The sequence below is a fragment of the Colletes latitarsis genome, chromosome 4 (genome assembly GCF_051014445.1).
Source record: "Colletes latitarsis isolate SP2378_abdomen chromosome 4, iyColLati1, whole genome shotgun sequence".
NCBI classification, from domain to species: domain Eukaryota; kingdom Metazoa; phylum Arthropoda; class Insecta; order Hymenoptera; family Colletidae; genus Colletes; species Colletes latitarsis.
The window spans coordinates 30,772,397-30,787,961 of NC_135137.1; the positions used below are offsets into that span (position 1 = coordinate 30,772,397).

The following is a 15,565-nucleotide window of genomic DNA, read 5'->3' on the forward strand; positions in this document are numbered from 1 at the left end:
GTGGGGATGAAGTTTCTCGCTTTATCTTCGTAAAGTTTCGAGAAACGTTGATAAAAAATGACCACACGTTACGCGAGCGTAGCTGTCGAACCGATGGATTAATCGACTGCCAGGATGAAATTGCCTTTCGCCGCGATCTATTAAATATATACGAATGTGTAGTTTGACATTAAGAAGGATGACGTCTGCTGCGCACCGACGGCGTTTCAATTGGAATTACTTTCGAAACTCGTAGACGTCGAAGTTAACGGGCTATCAAATGAATACCAGTTTTCCTATTTTCAGTATTCTCACGTTCGTGAAATGGAACTTTGTGGCTCAACGTGGTATTGCGCGGAATGCAGTCGCGCGATTTGTAATGTCTGTCTGAAATGTGTTTTGGTATTCATGAACATACGGTGAATCCAAAGGACGATTTGTGAAACACGAAAATAACTTTGTCGGTGCAGGAAATGGCGGTTTTAAACTCTTAATATCAGATATTTCCTCTTCTGTGGCGTTGGTTATACGAAAGTCAATAATTATCGTATTTCTATTACTGCCCTTCATTTTCATCCTTCAACTAATTATATTTCTGTTATCAATGGGTTGCTTTTTATGGATATTGCAAACTTGTGACAAATTCTTGAGAAAGAGTCCTTGTGTATATTTTGTGTATTAATTAATTCATAAACGTTTAAATATGCAAGAAATAGTTTCTTCTTACAAGTTTTGGGGAACGAAAATGCACGCAATAGACGGTTAATCAACGCTGTAAATGGACTGTTTTACACGAGCACACAGTAAATTCTAAATTCTGAATTCCAGTCTTTAGTCCAAATTAAACGTAAACTGTAACTTGGAACAATAGAATACATTTCTTGCAGCGTGTAGCTAACGAACCATAGTATTTGTTTACGTATAATTACAGTTATCATCGCTGTATGAAACTTGTCGATCTGTTTTTCCGTTCACACGTTTCTATTTACAATCCGAGTACATTTAAACGCGAAATTTCAAGTGTTTTAATATTTATCGTTCAGAATTAGAATCCCTTTCCCTTTACACTTTACACTATGAAGTTTAATTATAAAATATACGTTTATTTACGAATCTGTGAGCGATACACGTATTTAAAAATCACTAAATGAGAGACGTATCCAAGGGTTGGAGGAAAGAAGTAGATTTTCTAAAGACCGGGTGAGTATGGATTTCTGTGCTCAACAATTTCATTTTGGTAACGTGGAGAGGGGAAACCAATATAAAACTGAGATAAGAGCGCGAACGCGACAGTCGAAACGCTGGTCTCGGGACACGAGGAAACCGATGAACGAAAGACGGGAACGAAACGGGCCCCGGAGCGATGAAACCATAAAGCCACTCCTAGTAAGTTGTGAAATTGTAATAACCTTCCGGTATTTACATAATACTACGGTATAATAAGTGGAACTCCCCGAGTTTCCATTACCATTTCGTCGCTATCCGCTCTTATCTCCGCTAACGACCCAACCCTCTCTCCGACGTTCAGCCTAGATGGCATAATATATATTTGAACACTCTATTCTTCGTCTTGGACAAACGGTTCGTCGTCTTTGCGGGTCATTCCGTTCGTTAATCAGCGTTAATCACAGTCTTCGTCCAAGCACGATTCAACGTAGAAGTCCTTCGACTCCCACGCCTCGTTTCATACATGTCAAAGTATTTGGAATTGTATATAATACCTGTTTAATCAACAAAATATATCTGTCGTATGAATATGCTACTCCTTTGCATACAGAAAAACAGGAAATATTTTTAATTTTTTTGACTATGACATACTTCCTCGAAAGGTCTGAAAAAATTGCATCTTATTAATCACAAGAATCTGCTAAAACTTGGTCAACAAAATATTTAACCATAACAAGACCCAAAATCTGTAAAAATACAAACGTGGTTTCTCTGGATAACTTCAATACAAAGTTTGCGTTTTTAAACGTTTTCAATTGTTTACAATTTTGTTTTGTGGTCAAAAATTTTGAAAAAATTCAGAAACCTGTACACCTCCAGGAAGAGTGTCTTTGGCTGTAAAATGAGCTTATACTGTAAATTACGTTTTGCCCCGTAACTATCCTGATAGTAGGCATAGCGGGTTAATGATACACTTGAATAAAATTAATGTGAGTCGAATAAATCCTAGGGATTGAATCTAAGGTTCACATGAATTTATTCAGTTGAATTTTAATTTTTAATATTCGACAAAAAAGGTTTTCTTCGAGAGGCCTATCTATTAAATATGGTTTGGGGATACTTTTAAAAAATATTTGCTACGACGTTCGGGGATGAAACTATGTATGCATCTGGATCGATTAACATAGTCTCTAAAGAACTGTATGGATCTTGAGAATTTTCCAAGTTTTATTAAATCATAAACTAAAAAGTCTTGCTATTAATGTTTCACCTTGAATGCTAGATTACGAAGAATAAAATTTCCAGAAATCGCATTTCGAGCGTTTGGAATCACCGTTAACCTCTCTTACGTTTGTCCACCAGTTTCGATGCCCGGTGAAAGTCGGGGATTTCAAACGTTTTCGCGGGCCCGCGAGTCCAAGGATTCCCAGCGAAACTTCGACGAAGTAATTACAAACGAACTCGTGTTCCCCGACGCGGGACAAAAGAGTTCGCTCGCCGCTGAAAGAAGCACCGGTGTCGTCGGGGCGTCGCGGCGGAGACGCCGGGGTGAAGTGTCTCGTTTGCACGACAATGCGCTCATTACGAAACGGGACCGAGGGTACCGGGGCGTAATAAAATTTCAGCAGCTCGGCCAGCCCTTAGGCCGAGGATCCGTCCAGCGTCTGGGTATCAGGAAACTTCAATTCCCTCTTTTGGCACTTCCGGCCGAGCCGGTAGCGAGCTAGCTGCCGTTGCAGCAACTTCATTCGAATAAGTGGTACCCCTTTGCCTCGTCTCTCTGTCTCTGTTGTTCGCTTTTCGTTATTTATCCGCGTCTGTCTCTCCCTCGACCAGCCTGTTTCGCGAACCCTTCGACGAGGTTCCTCTGTCCCGCTCGCCCTCCGTCTGTCACTCTCGAGTTCTTTCACGGTGAGGAGGGGTGGGGGGGGGGGCAGGTATTCGCCGACGAAATCGAGGCGAGTCGTTTATTTAATTTTCGAGATCCAGCCGTTTTATTTTCATCCCCGGGACTTTATACACTTCGCTGATTAGCCAGCCCCACGGACGGAGATCGCGAGCGTTCTCCCGCCTCCCATGAGATGAGAGGGACACAGAGACGAGCGCGAGCCCGGGTAGGGGTGGGATTAGAAAGAGAGCGGGTTGAGTTCAGGACCACGAGGTGGAAGGACTTGCGCCTGGGGGTTTGCGTTACTCACCGGATATAGAGAGGTCTAAGCCCAGCCATCACTGAAATTACCAGAGTTTACCTCTTCTGTCGTTTCCGCTATATTCAGTTCTCTCCCTTACTCCGCGCCCTTCGCCGTCCGTGCCTGTCCGCGCGTTTCGTTTTCTCTTCTTCTTCTCAGCCGCCCGCGAGTTACCATCCTGGGTGAAATTTTCCGCGCGGCGAGCTTTATTACGTTGCGATCGTGTTATTAAGACGTTCCGTCTGAATACCGTTTTTTTCCTTGTTTTTTTCTTTCGCCCGGCTCCCGCGGTCCTGCCGTGCCCACCGTGAAAGCATTCTGCAGTAATTAGTTTCACCGCGACGCGATGTCGCCGTGCTGGTTCCTCCGCAACGCCGTTATCCCCGTCGAGCGACGACATTCTCGCCCGATGCTTCCTTCTCGACTCTCTGATTTTACCCTTTCGCTGGCTAATCTCTACGACGTACAAGGAAAATAACCCAAGCCATGCTACTCGTGGGGTGCATTTGTAAAATTTTCATTTGTAGAGTAGATACATTCGTACATACTAACAATAGGAATAAAGGGTTAAAAATGTGCATATGTGATTATAAACGGTTGATATTTTTTGATAAAAAATTATTGTTATCGAAATTCGTGAAAATTAAAGTCCACTCTACTGTGCGTACGTGAGAAGTTGGCAAGTGGCGACGATACGTGGCGATCTAAGCACCAATCAGATCCGCATTCCTTTCACTAGCCAACTCCTCACGGAAGCACAGTACATAAAACTTTTGTAAGTAGAGGCGTGCGGGTCCCCATTGTCAATATTCTCTGTTTGAAACATCCTTAAATCTTCTAGGTCTGAAAAGTAGGGTACATGTATAACTTCGTCAATTCGAAAGCATCTATTCAAGATATGACTATACATACATGGCAAGAGTTAGAGAAAAATGTAATTTGGTTAACAAAATTAGTTTGCAAAAATTTTTATTCAATTCAATCAAAAAATGATTGTAATTGACCCCTGCAACCGAAAATAATTTTTCCAGAACGATTTGAAATTTTTTAATTTCACCGAACAATTTAAGCATCTACCTCCTGTCGATTTTTCTTAAAAATTCGTTTTTTATTTTTAATGAATTTGGTTGGCGCTGTATGGAAAAGTTGTTTAGTACTTTTTTGTAGGTATCCGTGAGCTCTACTTCAGAAAAAAATTTCAATAGGAAATGTTCACTATTGTAGGAGTTATGACAGTTTGAAAATTGGACCACTTTTATGTGGTTTTTCGCATTTTACAGGGTCAAGGAGCAATTTTTCCAATATTTTTAGAATTTCTACATATTCTTCATTAAAATACTCGTTGATTGCTTTTTGAAACATTAAAATCGTCCAATCCGTTCGGAAGTTATAACGTTTTAAAGATATGCATGAAATTTCAGTGGAACATATCAATGCTATGGTCAGACATCATATTTTCCATAATGAATTTTTTCCTCGTAAGTGCGTAGGATTTCGAGAGTATGTCTATTGACCAAAAATTATTGTAATTAAACCCCAGAACCAAAAATAATTTTTCCAGAACAATTTGAAATTTTTTAATTTAATTTTTTAATAACTTTTTAACGAAGTCTGAATCAGCAAATTGATATTCTAGATTTTTGAAAATAAACATTTATTCCCATTGCATTATACATGTCTTCATGTATCTATCGTTTTAATTACTTTGGGACAAATAAGTACACTATAATTGTCGATAGTTCTAGTGTTAATATGTATCGATTGCTATTGAATTCAAAGACGAAAAAAGTTAGAACATACGTCGTTAAAAAATTGCAACGTCTTTTGCTAAGAAATTTAATTAAATATCCTTCGTTCTTCATTTAACCGAACATCTAAGATATTTACCAGATATTTCTCCGATTCTAATTGTATCCCCGATGTCCCAGATTCCGTTTCTGAAACCCATCTTTCGAGAAGTCCCAACACCGACGAACAACACGCCACAATTACGATCTTGAAGCTATTGGTATACACAAGCGAAACGAGGTCTCTATTTTCTTCGACGCGTACTTCCACCGTGACACGCAGCGCGGAAAAGCGTACCAGCATCGGAGCAAAGAGCCTAGTACGCGGTTTCCATGTTGAAAAGTTTTCCACGAATAAGGAGACCAAAGTGGATCGAGCGTATAGCTACGAGCTACATTCAAAACGGAATCTCTGAAACTATATACGAGGGAAATCCGACGTCTCGTGTCTTGCATATTCCCTGTGCTCCCTGAAACCTTGATTGACGGATTCTGTTGCGACGGAAGTAACACGATCGTCTTTGACGGTTTCGTGATAAAGTATCGCGCGATCCTTAATCCTTTCGCTGCTTCGTGAAATGACGAAGTGTAATTAAAAAATTAACTACTTATTTCACGATTAAACTAAGTTGTATTCGTTAAAAATACTTCAGAAAACCATGTTTATAATTGCACAGTCTAACTTCAAAGTTAAAATTTCAATATGAGATGTATTTGGATCTCCTTTTACAGAGATCAAACTAGAATATTTATTAAATTTATTTCAAAAGTGGGATATTTTATACAAAGTTATAGATACTAGAGTACAATTATTTTACCAAATATTAATCATCGGTGTAATCATTTTTCGATGCTCGGAATGGAGGATGGTTCCGTGGGACGACGGCGATCGGAATTGACATTACCGATTCAAACAAATGTGAAAAATGTCGTCCAAGAAAAGATCCTTTCCGTGGAAACGGGTATGGTGTGCTCGACGCGGGGCCATTCATATTTTATCAGCTCCTTATCAATTTCTTAAGCACGACCGTACCATTTTTCAGCCGTCCCTTCCATTCCCTCTGTGTGCCATAGCCTTCCAGTTCTTTCCTCCCTAAACACGCTTTGAAAGGAGTATTATTCCCGCCACATTTTTGCAGCCGTAGATCTGCAAGGTAAACATATTTTGAAATGGTACCGCGGGATCCTTTCAAGATCCTTCAAAGGTTTAAATTTAGTTCTTATAATAGTTGCAGATAAAGCACGACGTAAGAAGAATTCTAATAAAATGAAGGAAACTATACCGGTTGTATATATGCTCGGAAATTTTTTAGAACTCGCGTTTATAAGAGAAACGTCGCTTATTGTTTAAAATCATGACATTGCCTATTTTTTTTGCCAAGCGTATCGTCGAAGATCAAAGTAAAAAGTTTCTCAAAGCTATTCTTCCATAAGGGAAACTTATATCTTCGGCTTGCATCGCGCGATTTCTCTATGAATGCGATATTCGTGTTTCTTACGTGCATTCCAGCGTGAACTCTTTTAACAAAATTTATTTTGACGCTCGGTTAGTAAAATTTATTGAAAATATGGTAATGAATTTCGACACATTTTCGCAAAGGAAATAAAATATCGTTTCTGCTTCCTGTGCATTCCATTTTTCGTGCCAAATACGAACACCTACATTTTGACGGCGCCGTGTGCAGATACCGCCGACGTGTGTACATATCTGTCGATCGATAGCAGTTTACAAAAACCGTCCACACGTGCCTAGAAATACCGGTTTTATATTTAGAAACTTCGTGACCAGAAATTCGAAATACTCTTTTGCCTAAAAATTTTTTAAAATGTCGTCGATGTCGATTATGCGTTGTCAGGTTTACTTGTAAATCCATCCCCAAACGATCTATGTAAGTCTTTCATTTATTTATCTTACCAGTTATAGTTGTATGAAAATCAAGCAATCTCTATGCAATTAAAGTTATACGTAGAATTATTTCATTTCGGAGATTCTTTTTAAATAACTTGTTGAGTTACTTAAAAGTTGTTGTGTGCTCCGTCTGAAATTTTGCGTGTAAAAGTAAATTCCACTCAGTTTTTAAAATAAACACTCAAATTTTATCTACGATGTTTACAAGAACAATGCACAAAAATAAAAATATTAAAAGAATTGTCGTTAAAAGATTATCTTAGGAGAATAAATTATTATTAGTAACATTTTCTTTATTTCACGATATAATATTGTTTTTTTTTTGTTCTGAGAGCACGTGAAATTTAATTTGAGTAACACTGTAAAGGGTGAAACGAATGTAATGCACAGAACAACAAAATTCCACCGATCTCGCGACGATAGCTTTCTCACCACCCTAATAAACACGATCTTAAATACATTCCAGCGACATCGTCACAATTTCTGGCTCTTATAGACTCGATCGTATCTTTATGGCGCCATTAATAATACTCGTTTCTTCTTTTTCGCAGATGGTGACAAGGACAAAGAAGATATTCGTCGGTGGACTATCGGCACCGACGACGCTGGAGGACGTTAAAAATTACTTCGAACAGTTTGGCCCGGTGAGTACCTGCACGCAGGAGATTCTTATCAATTATGCTAATGCTAGGTGTACAATAAACGCAGGATGACGCAATTCAATCGACGAAAGGCTGACTAATGTAAAAACTGTGTCGAGCTTCTTTTTTATATATAATCAATCTGCAATTTAAATAAAATTACTATATCATCAGAAAACTATTTTCAATATTAATAGAGGAAGATTTAATTTCTCTGTTGGGATCAATTAGATAATTATATTTATCAAATTCGTGGATCACTGTGAATATTCAATTTTAAACGAAACTTCTCTATTTATAACCGTACTATATAATGAAATATAAAATAAAATATTTGTTGTAAAACATACTGTGTCACTTTGAGTCCTGTGTTTATTGCATGTTTTGCCAAAAAACAAAACCGCTCGACTCGTTTATAACACTTTCTATTTTAAACTACCTTTCCAGAATGGTAGAGTCACTGTTGCTATCTGTAAAATATTAAGCGTAGTAGTTTAATAATTTCAGAAATATAACTGATTACATTTACGTACCTTGCGATACGTAGAATATCAATCTTTGTCGTCGAAGTGGTCACGGTATAAATAGTATAAGCCATAATAAATCACGTACCAAACATTTATTTTTCTTCTTCTTGCAGTCACATTTTTCACTTTTCGCTTCTTTCGTGAAACCACTTTGGTCCGCGGTACAGAATATTTTCCGAGGCGTCATTCATTTTGCAACAAATTCTATAACGAAATAGGTGACATTTGAAAGCAGGTTGAGAATACTGCCACGAGGTGCGACAAAATTTATCAGCAGCAAAAATACAATATTCGGAGACACAGTCGGATTTGCAGAATTGTTATTTTGGAAACCGAAGAGTTTATAAGATACGTTGACCCAGATAGTATCATTAACATCGACCATCTGCCAAGTAACAAATAATTAATTTAATGAACTTTATCGAACCAGGACTTGCTATCACTCTTTTACAATATAATATCGAAGTAACAAAAACTAGACAATCGAGTATCAGAGATGTTTTTAGCAATCTCATAAAATATAATACACGTTGAACAAAGATCAGTTTGTAATTTTTATTTCATATGAAAAGCTAAAATTGTTGAAACAAGTGTACATCTACTAAAAATTTCATTTCTACAAAGATCGTAGCTAACGTTGGTTTCCGACACGATTCTCATATGATATACGTTCCCAAAACGCCCAGCATTTTATAGATAGCAATGGAGACCTGTAATTTACCATTCTGTAAAAGTAGATTAAAATTGTAGTGGGGCAAGTTGAGTGGTTCCATTTTAAGTGTAACGATGCACGGCCCACGCGGTGACAAACATTCGACGCGCGCGAATCGTACATCAATGACAGGCTGCCGCGTCGCGTCGCGTCGGGACGTTTCGTCATTGTAGCCGAAATCATTGGGCACGGTTGGTGCTTTTCTCGTCACGGACCGGGCGGACATTGTCGGTGATCATTGTCACGGGACCGTCGAATCATTATTTTCGGCGGGAGCGTACCGCGCTGGACACATTGTCGATACGATTCAGCATTCTGCTTATTTCCTGCGCGTGCGGTCGTCTAATCCGACGCCACGGTGGAACGCGAAATTTGACAGGGCCAATCGTGGAAACAACGAACGCGTCCGAGCCCTCGCCAATTCGCGCCGTTTATTGTTTCAGCAATTTTAATAGCTGCGCCTCCCGCGTACGCTTTATTGCTCTCGCGACACGAAACGCCTGACGTTTCGTCCACGCGTTCACCCAGGATATTATTATTTGAATAGAGTTCCAGATGAATGGCGAACAACGATCGATTCGCATTTGGATCACTATGCTGATCCCCCGGTGATTCCATAATTTACGTTACGCGTTATCTAGCGCGAACTTTTCTCGAATTGTTGCTCAAACCTTTCGATATCGATGCAATTTTTCAAAAGTACGCTATTTAATTTCATTTGAAAAGGATGTACTTTGTACTTTATTTTAATAATGGTAATTACCGATAGAAGCCATGTTTGAATCTAGGTTTCCTGTTTGCGACGAAAAGCTTCGTTATCCATTTGGAACGAACGTGATAAAGTGGGACTCTTGAGCAGTCTTAACCTAAGATCTGAACGAGAGCAAGTCGTTTTCTGAACCGTTTCAGATTGATTTTTAGATATTACAGGATCACTTTTGGATAGATGAAGTTTCTTTTTTCTTTCGACTGTGCTCATTTAATAATGATTTATCGTGAGATTCGGTAGTATAGCACTACGGAAGGTCGGGCATTCGTGTCTCCGCGTATCATAAATATTCTTCAAAAAATCAAATTCTCCCATCAGCTACTCGAAGTATTTTTTTTGACTATTTTGCTGAATATGTTTCTTCTGACCATAAACTAGCTGATTTGTCTTCGATACTGGTTTATAAAAAAGTTACAGCTGCCTTGTGTTATGTAATAATAGCCTACATTAAAAAATGTTCAGTAATTTAAAGTTTGTAGAGAAATACTAGTAAAAGTTCTCAGCAGTAAAGTGTCAAACACTAAACATAATTATGCTTTTTTATTCGATTAAGTGCTTTTGAAAAGGTCCACATCTCGCTTTCATGACTTATCAAAATCTGATAGCACAAAATAACTGTAATTTTTTTATTATGTCGATGATGAAGATGAACGTTGCCCCCGAAATATTGAAAATTGCCCTACGTTGGGAAACATCGAACTAGTCTCACCAAACATTAATAGATCGCGAGGAAAGATCGATGGTTGGAATTCGCGAGCCACATCATAGGTTGTTCCGTAGTTTATCGTTGGAAGTTGCGAGATCGTTACGGTTTTAAGGGCTGCGTCGCAGCCGAGGTATGATTCTGACAATGATCAGTGCGCAGTCTCAATATTTGCACGAGCGGTGGCACGTCACGTAGTCGGATTGTCGGCAAATACTTTGGAGCAGCCGTTGGAGCCAATCAGGATTTTGGCAGCTGAACGTGGCTACGTATCACGCGCGCCACCTTCACCGCCCATTGAACTTCCGGAATACTCGAGACGCCCTTCTCGCCGGTGGTTAAGTGATTAGGAATTGGTAGAAGGACCACCTGAGACGAGGATTTCTGCTAATTAGCCTTTATCGACCTCTGGCGAGGCTGCGCGGACCATTACGCGTTATTGTGCGAACTTCTCCAGCTTCTATCGCTTCGATAATAGCCGTCGCGATTCATCGGCTCGGTGTATGAGACAGATAATGGTGCTTGAGCGTGATTTACGAGGTGGTGGCAGTTGCCCGAAATCGTTTCTCGTTCTGGCGATGAAGTAAATAGATTTAACGGTTTGGTAATTGGTAATAACGACCACGGTTTGGCTTTTTTTTCTGGCATTTCAGTCGACGGGGGGAGGGGGGCGAAAGTGAATTTGTTCTGGGAAACAAACGACTGTCTGGTGCGGAATATATTAGGCAGGCAAACGCAAACTGATTTCGTAATACTCGATATTACGAATCCCATAATCTGTGTCCGACGCTTTCACTCCCACTCTACTTATTTCTCGTTTCTGATAATAATAAGACTTAAAGTTCTTCGCTAAATTCTGGTCAAATTCAGGTTCTTGTCGATTATGTGTTAGAAACTGAAATATAAAGTGCCTCATATTTTTAAGGCAATATTATAGAAACAGTCGTACAATAAATATTGAGAAATCTTTCGAAATATTTTATCCCGAAATTTGAGGGCTGCTTACACCCCTTAAACATGATTCGATCTTCCGATTAGTAGTGTTTTTACATTCGTAAACATCAATACTGAAACACATTTAAAACAATATTTCGAGTCTCGGTAATTCCATCGCGTAGAGACACGATCGTTATTCTACTCATTCAAGCAAAAAAGTAAATTTCAGAAGCAACATATTCGGTTTAGAATTCGTTTGGAACGCAACGAAACTGCGCAGTCGACATTTTTCCGTTCGTTGGGGTTGCGTGGGGGTGGAGGAGCGACTGGAATCAGAAAGAAGCGGAGAAGATCACGATGTCGACGGTTGTCCGCGGTTCGTGGCACGAGCCAGAAATGGATTTGAGATATCAGAACGAGGCACTATCTCCGGCCTAGCCTCTTGACTCGCCCCAACCCCTTTTTCTCTTCCTTTTTCAACCTTCTCTTTCGTTCTCCGTTGAAAGTCTCTCGTCCGGTCCCGAATGCAGAGTTTCCTGCTCGCGGTGGCTCGAGTTCGCTTTCCTCGTCTGTCTGACCCACATTCCGAGATAAGATCGGGCATACATGTCGAATCCATGCACAGAGGCACATATACACGTACACACGCGTAGCTGTTGCTTGGCGGGCTCGCGAGCTGACAGCGTCGTACACGCGAACAGGTTTCGAGGTTTCATTCGGTAATTAGAAATACACATGCAGCATCTGGTATTTTTCAAACATATCGAATGTAATATTTTTTAACGAAAAAAATGTTTTTAAATCGAACACTTCAATATTACTTAACCCTAATCTTACCAGGATCTGACTTACCAAGTTTGAGTAGCCTCTGTAACTAAATTTATATGTTAATAATATTTTATGTATTTTATAACTTGGTACGTAACCTAAAGTCACATCTCTGTGGGATTAAACATTTTCAAACAGCATCTATACTTTTCATGATACAAATGGAAAATAAATAGTAAGAGCGATTTAACTGCGATATGTATTATATGATTTAGTTTGAATATTTATAAAGAAAATGCGCTTAAAGTTTGACAGTTTCTGACAGTCGTTTTCTAAATTTGAGTTGCAAGTCGCATTTCTTATTGAAACATATTTCTTGGTAGAAAGGAAATTAGAACGAAAGAGGGAATAAGCAGACGATGTTGACAGTAATTTCGTACCATTTACAAAGCTTTAATAGCGTTTCATTTTTAAATATTCTAATAAGTAAGCTCTGTTTTTGTGTGTTTGCGATGTCACCGTCACGGTCGATGTGCACACGATCGCAAATAACGATACGTCAATAGTGTGCAGTTGTACAAATAGGCGTATCTGTGTCCGTAAATACAGAAACTGCAGACCAAACCCTGAAGTAACCTTATATCGTTTGCTGGCCGTTTCAGGTTAGTTCGGTTCTCCGCAAACCTTACGTATTAAACGTATTTACGATAAAGCTAACGGCATTGCTGGTAAATTCGTTATATACAGCTTCTTTGCGATACCCCGAGCCGCGTGGATGCTCCTTGCTGGTACTCGCGAGCAAATCGACAGTGATTTCGTTGGCCCCCGATCGAGTTAGATCTTCGTGGATTCTTTCTCCAGCTTTGAGAAAGGTCTCGGTTCTGAGACAGCGATCTTAATTCGATTTCGATTCCAATCTTAATTTCCGCGATGGTTCGAATTTATTTGAATCCCGAACGCGACTTTAATTTAAACTTAGAAAACGATCGTAGAAAATGGTCAATCTGACTTTCCAGTTAAAGTAAGTCGCGATAAGGAAAAGTTGTCAAATTTTATGCTTGCTTTATTTTCGAGTTTCCCAGTTGAATTGTATTATTATAAATTTCGCCGATATTGGAAATAATAATTTGGCGTAATACGAGATCTAGACGTAGAAGACTGTTATGCTACGAAGAGTCTTCTAAAAGTAAAAAAATCGAAAATAAAAATGAAAAATATAAGTAGTGTTTGAAAACGTTTAGACTACAAATAAGAATTCTTTTCTTTCTGATGATTTCGAATAATTTTCTAGTATTCTGTTACTCGACATCTTTTAGCGTAGTATCACTGATTATTTATATTGGAATTCGAAAGACAACCGTGATCTCCACCCTTCCGGAGAAATCCACCGTATTTGCACTCGATAACTAATCCCCCAACAAATCAAAGGCTCCCGATAATATTGGCAAACAGGCGAGGGAGACGATTCTATACCAAGAATCGCAACGACACAGTTATGTCACATAGTTTCATATCATTTTGGCAGCTTTCATCCTTTAGTCTCGTTTTCTGCTCGATAAGGGAAGAGAAATAGGACAAGAAAGAAGTCGGAGCAAAAGAGGAAATAAATACCTATCGATAAAATGGCGAAACTGATTTATCCGAGAAAGCTGATGATATTGTCGGTAACTTTATTTACTTATATCGTGGAGTTCCTTCGTGCGAATGGAATAGTGTGCACGTACCAAGGTCGATGGCAAACACGGATACGATCGAGAACGTAAACCTTATCAAGAATTTGCTGTATGAATCTGTACATAGATTCATGGGAATGGAAGAATGGACCAAGTGTTCTTCGCGTATAACACGGATCCGCTCGATGCATTATTGTACGTCAAGTACCATCGAAGCGGAATACGATAATATTATCCCAATAAAATCGTCCTTTCGACCGATCTCCGACATATCTTACAGCTTCCAATACTTACACATTTAGACTTCTAACCTATAATAATGTAGGATATTTGTTTTACCCATTTGGTAGAAGGTACAATGATCCTAATTTTTTCCTAAATATTTTTATCCATATTTAGACTTCTAAACTAACTATAATAATGTAGGATATTTGTTTTACCCATTTGGTAGAAGGTACAATGATCCTAATTTTATCCTAAATATTTTTCAGTTTTACTGAAAGAATATATCTTTTATTAGGCCCAATGAAATATAAACAGTCACAGAGTGCATAACAAAATGAACGAATGTTAATAAATGTGAGATAACCCAATAGAAAGAAAAGGAAGGCCCCGTGGTTGAAAGTTCACGTTACATCGTTGAAACGTTACGAGTATCCAGACACTCGAACGATTCGTGAAATATTCGAACTGTACGCGAATTATACCGCGGCGCTCGAATCACGGAAGCGTTCGAATATTCGAATACAGAAAAATTGTACAAGCAAGCCCTAGTTCCCGGGCAATCGATAATGCTAATCGCGGGTAGAGTCGATCAGATATTCGGAATTGCGTATCGAGCGTTTTGGACGCGCGAAGCAGGGACTGATAACGAACCCGAGGCCTCGGCCGGAGAAAAAATTGCCAAGGGACGAATGCTGTTTCATCGAGGCCACTTTCATGAATTTTTATACCGCGGACAATCAGCGGTGCCGGCATAACACACGACCACACATAATTACCGCGATGGATGCAAATTGTAACCTTTCGTCGGTCTCGTTGACCGGGTCTGGTCGCATGTCGAAAGCGGCGCGATTTAAAACTTAGATAAGGGTATTCGACGACGTTCCTTGAAAAATGAATGGATCCCCGAAGAGCCGGGGCTTAATTGCACTCGCTTTCAACTTTCGACTTCCTCCGTTCGACAGTCGAAGAACGACGAAGGGTGAAAAGAAACGACGAGGAGAGAGCTGTACGTAACGTCGGCTCGAGATCTCTTTGACGCCGCGCATAACGGTCGACTTGAAATTAAGAAATTAAGAATTAACGCGTCTTGGGATTGGTCGACCGGTCCCTCGTTTTTTTTTCTTTTTTTTTTTTGTTCCTCTCCATCGCCCCCTTCAAACTATCGTCTCGAGCAAGCTCGTTTAATTCCGCACCGCAAACCGAACTTCTGCTTCCCAACGATCGCTTATCGACGATGCGCTCCGCCTCGGAAGCCACCAGGAAGTTTACCCTTCGCTTTCCTAAGCTCGTCGAAAGACAATTACGTCATCGAGATTGGCCGATTGGAGGCACGAAGATTGGTTCGTTTTATCGGGCGCCGTTCGCAAGAAACTTCGACTTCCTCCGTAACGTATTGTGTTTACTTATCTCGTTGGATCCCTTCGTTTATTCAGGCCGCGTCAAGTTTATAACTACCGTAATTTCGCGCGGGCACTCCCCCCCCCCCCCCCCCCCACGGAGGATACCGTTTTCCAAAATAGCGAGGCACCGACGAAAGTAGAGAATGACCGAATGGCGGGAGCAGGGTTGTCTTTGTTGTT

The 15,565-nt window shown here is 39.8% G+C and overlaps 1 protein-coding gene across 8 annotated transcripts in view; it reads left to right on the forward strand.

The window, feature by feature from the left end:
• Positions 1-15,565, forward strand: part of Rbp6 (RNA-binding protein 6) — a 1,141,481-nt gene that overhangs the window by 812,374 nt on the left and 313,542 nt on the right. For all 8 annotated transcript variants that reach the window (XR_013079560.1, XM_076763808.1, XM_076763806.1 and 5 more), the window contains one exon: positions 7,583-7,675. Coding sequence is in view for 7 of the 8 variants with exons in the window: in XM_076763808.1 (XP_076619923.1) it covers positions 7,583-7,675 (93 nt within the window). In the remaining variant the exon portion in view is untranslated. The remainder of the gene's footprint in view (positions 1-7,582; positions 7,676-15,565) is intronic.